Source organism: Arachis ipaensis, chromosome B06 (assembly GCF_000816755.2).
Source record: "Arachis ipaensis cultivar K30076 chromosome B06, Araip1.1, whole genome shotgun sequence".
In the NCBI taxonomy this organism is placed as follows: Eukaryota; Viridiplantae; Streptophyta; class Magnoliopsida; order Fabales; family Fabaceae; genus Arachis; species Arachis ipaensis.
In genome coordinates this window covers 7,472,294-7,474,898 of record NC_029790.2, presented here as the reverse complement: position 1 = coordinate 7,474,898, position 2,605 = coordinate 7,472,294, and the positions used below count along the sequence as shown (strand labels likewise).

At 32.7% G+C, this 2,605-nt stretch overlaps 1 protein-coding gene across 1 annotated transcript; it reads left to right on the top strand.

The window, feature by feature from the left end:
* On the top strand, nucleotides 987-1,969 carry LOC107646346 (uncharacterized protein DDB_G0271670-like). The gene has a single exon (XM_021105764.1). The coding sequence runs from the start codon at nucleotides 1,037-1,039 to the stop codon at nucleotides 1,883-1,885; it is 849 nt and encodes a 282-aa protein (XP_020961423.1). The 5' UTR covers nucleotides 987-1,036; the 3' UTR covers nucleotides 1,886-1,969.

Sequence of the window (2,605 nt, the reverse complement as noted above, 5' to 3'; positions counted from 1 at the left end):
ATTTGCACTTATATTTAATAAAATTTGCATATATGAATTAGTACAATTTACACTCATATTTTTAGAATTTGTACATATAAATATTAAAATTTATTTACTAAAAGACAATCTAATATTTATGCTGATCAACAATAAGGGAAAAGTATAGGTAGATAATAAAAATACTAAATAATATAAACAATGAATATATCGGATGTTCAATTTATTAGGTGTGCAGATGATTATTTTAATATTAAAATTTAGATTAATAATTTAAAATGTAGTGTGTTTTACTTGAATTTGGCCAATTTTTAAGTCGGTTGTTCATGTTATTTATTACTAAAAATTGTAAGAATGATAAGTCTAAGAGTCAGCACTTTTGTTGAAATCTTACCAGCACTTAACCATCAAAGAAAAAATGATTAATCTTATACCATTAGATCTCATCTCACACCATTAAAAATATTGATGATGGCTAATTGATGGCTAAACATCACAAATTCTGCCCGCCCCTAGCACTCCACTTTATCTTATTTTGATTGATGTTTGAATGATGACAGATCCAAGTGCAGAAGTAGTAGCTCTGTCACCAACAACATTAATGGCAACAAACAGATTCGTGTGTGAGATATGCAACAAAGGTTTCCAGAGGGACCAAAACCTTCAACTACACAGGAGAGGACACAATCTACCATGGAAGCTAAGGCAAAGAACAACCACAGAGGTCAAGAAGCGTGTCTACGTCTGCCCTGAGCCCACGTGCGTTCACCACAACCCATCACGTGCTCTTGGCGACCTCACCGGCATCAAGAAACACTTCAGCCGCAAACACGGCGAAAAGAAATGGAAGTGTGACAAGTGTTCCAAACGCTACGCTGTTCAATCTGATTGGAAGGCCCACCTCAAAACTTGCGGCACTCGCGAGTATAAGTGTGATTGCGGCACCATCTTTTCCAGAAGAGACAGTTTCATTACTCATCGTGCTTTCTGTGATGCTTTGACCGAAGAAAATAACAAACTTTCTTCCACCCACCATCAGTGTTTGTTAACAACTGGCATGCCCCCTAGTCAGATTCCATTAACCACTTCTTCTTCTTCATCAGATCAATTATTCATCACTGATCCACCACTTATCATTCCAACAACAACTCCTTTCAATAACTCCATCTTCTCATCAACAACTACTTCTTCTTGTTCTTCTTCAACGCTTCAGCTGAGTTCTACTGGCTTCAACAATGTTATTCTTTCTTCTAATCCATCTTCATCATCGCCTCATATGTCTGCAACTGCTTTGTTGCAGAAAGCAGCTCAAATGGGTGCAACTGCAAGTAACAACAGCATGAATTATTCACCCATGATGCAGAAAAGCTTCTCCATGGGAACAACCACCATGGCTGGAGTTAGTGCTGGCCATGATGCTGCATTTACAAACCAATTGTTTCAGAAAGAAATCGTCTCACAACTGTTTGATGCAAACACTACTACTAATAGTAGTAGTAATAATGATATGGGAATGTATGGTCAAATGTTCATGGGAACAATCACTACTGAGCACAGTAATAATAATAATAATAATGGGTTGATGAAGATTAGTAGTGATGTGGAACAAGAGATTAGTGATGATGATAATAATAATAACAATACGATAATGGTGGAGGCATCAAGGTTTGGAGGAGGGAGTGGAAGGGATGATGATATTGCAACTGTTCATGATTTCTTGGGAATTGGTGGAGCTTCAATGGCTTCAACAGCAACAGTGAGTTTGCATGAATCAGAGCAACAGCAAAGATTAGTAGCAGTAGAGACATTGAATCAGCAGAGGTTGCAGATTATGAACCACTTTCATCACCATATTCCTCATCATGCTGCAGATTCAGCTATTGACAAAACTATGTGGGATGTTTGAGACTGATTATGTTAGCTTCCACACAAAAAGTTTCTTCCTTTCTTAACTTTTTTGTTTCCAAAAAATATAGATATATATATAAAATAAGAAAACCCTATGTTTAGTTCCTTTTGATTTAGTGAAATATGAAACTTTGAATTCTGTTAATTATTATGTATGGCTAACTAACATGTATATAGCTTTCTATATGAGTTCAATTAAAGAACTACTAATTTTTTTTTCAATATCAAATAATTTTTTGAAATTATTAATAACTTTAAACCCTAAGTTTTCCAAAAAAAAAAATTTTTAAAAATTTGATTAATATTAATTAATTAAAATTAAAATAAAAAACAAAATTTACCCAATAAGAGTAATAAACTAATTAATAATGCCACATTTATTATAAACCATCTTTATTTAGTTCAAAAGAATAATAATGCATGCCAATAACTAATTTTTAGAAAAGTAGTAGCCTTTTTTCCGTGAATTAATGTTCTCACGTGATAGAGATTTAAAGAACTAAAAATAAAAAACTTACGATTACTCTTTTAAATATCTGCTTAACTTTATTTGTATAGTAGTACAAATACAAATAATAATAGGAATAGAGTTTTTTTGATGATGTGGCGCTTATATAGTGAGTTTAGAAATTTATTTGCTTAAACGTTGGTACTAAAAATTTTAAAAATTTTATTTATAAATTATAATTTATTATTTGCTTAGTAGTTAGTTTTTGAA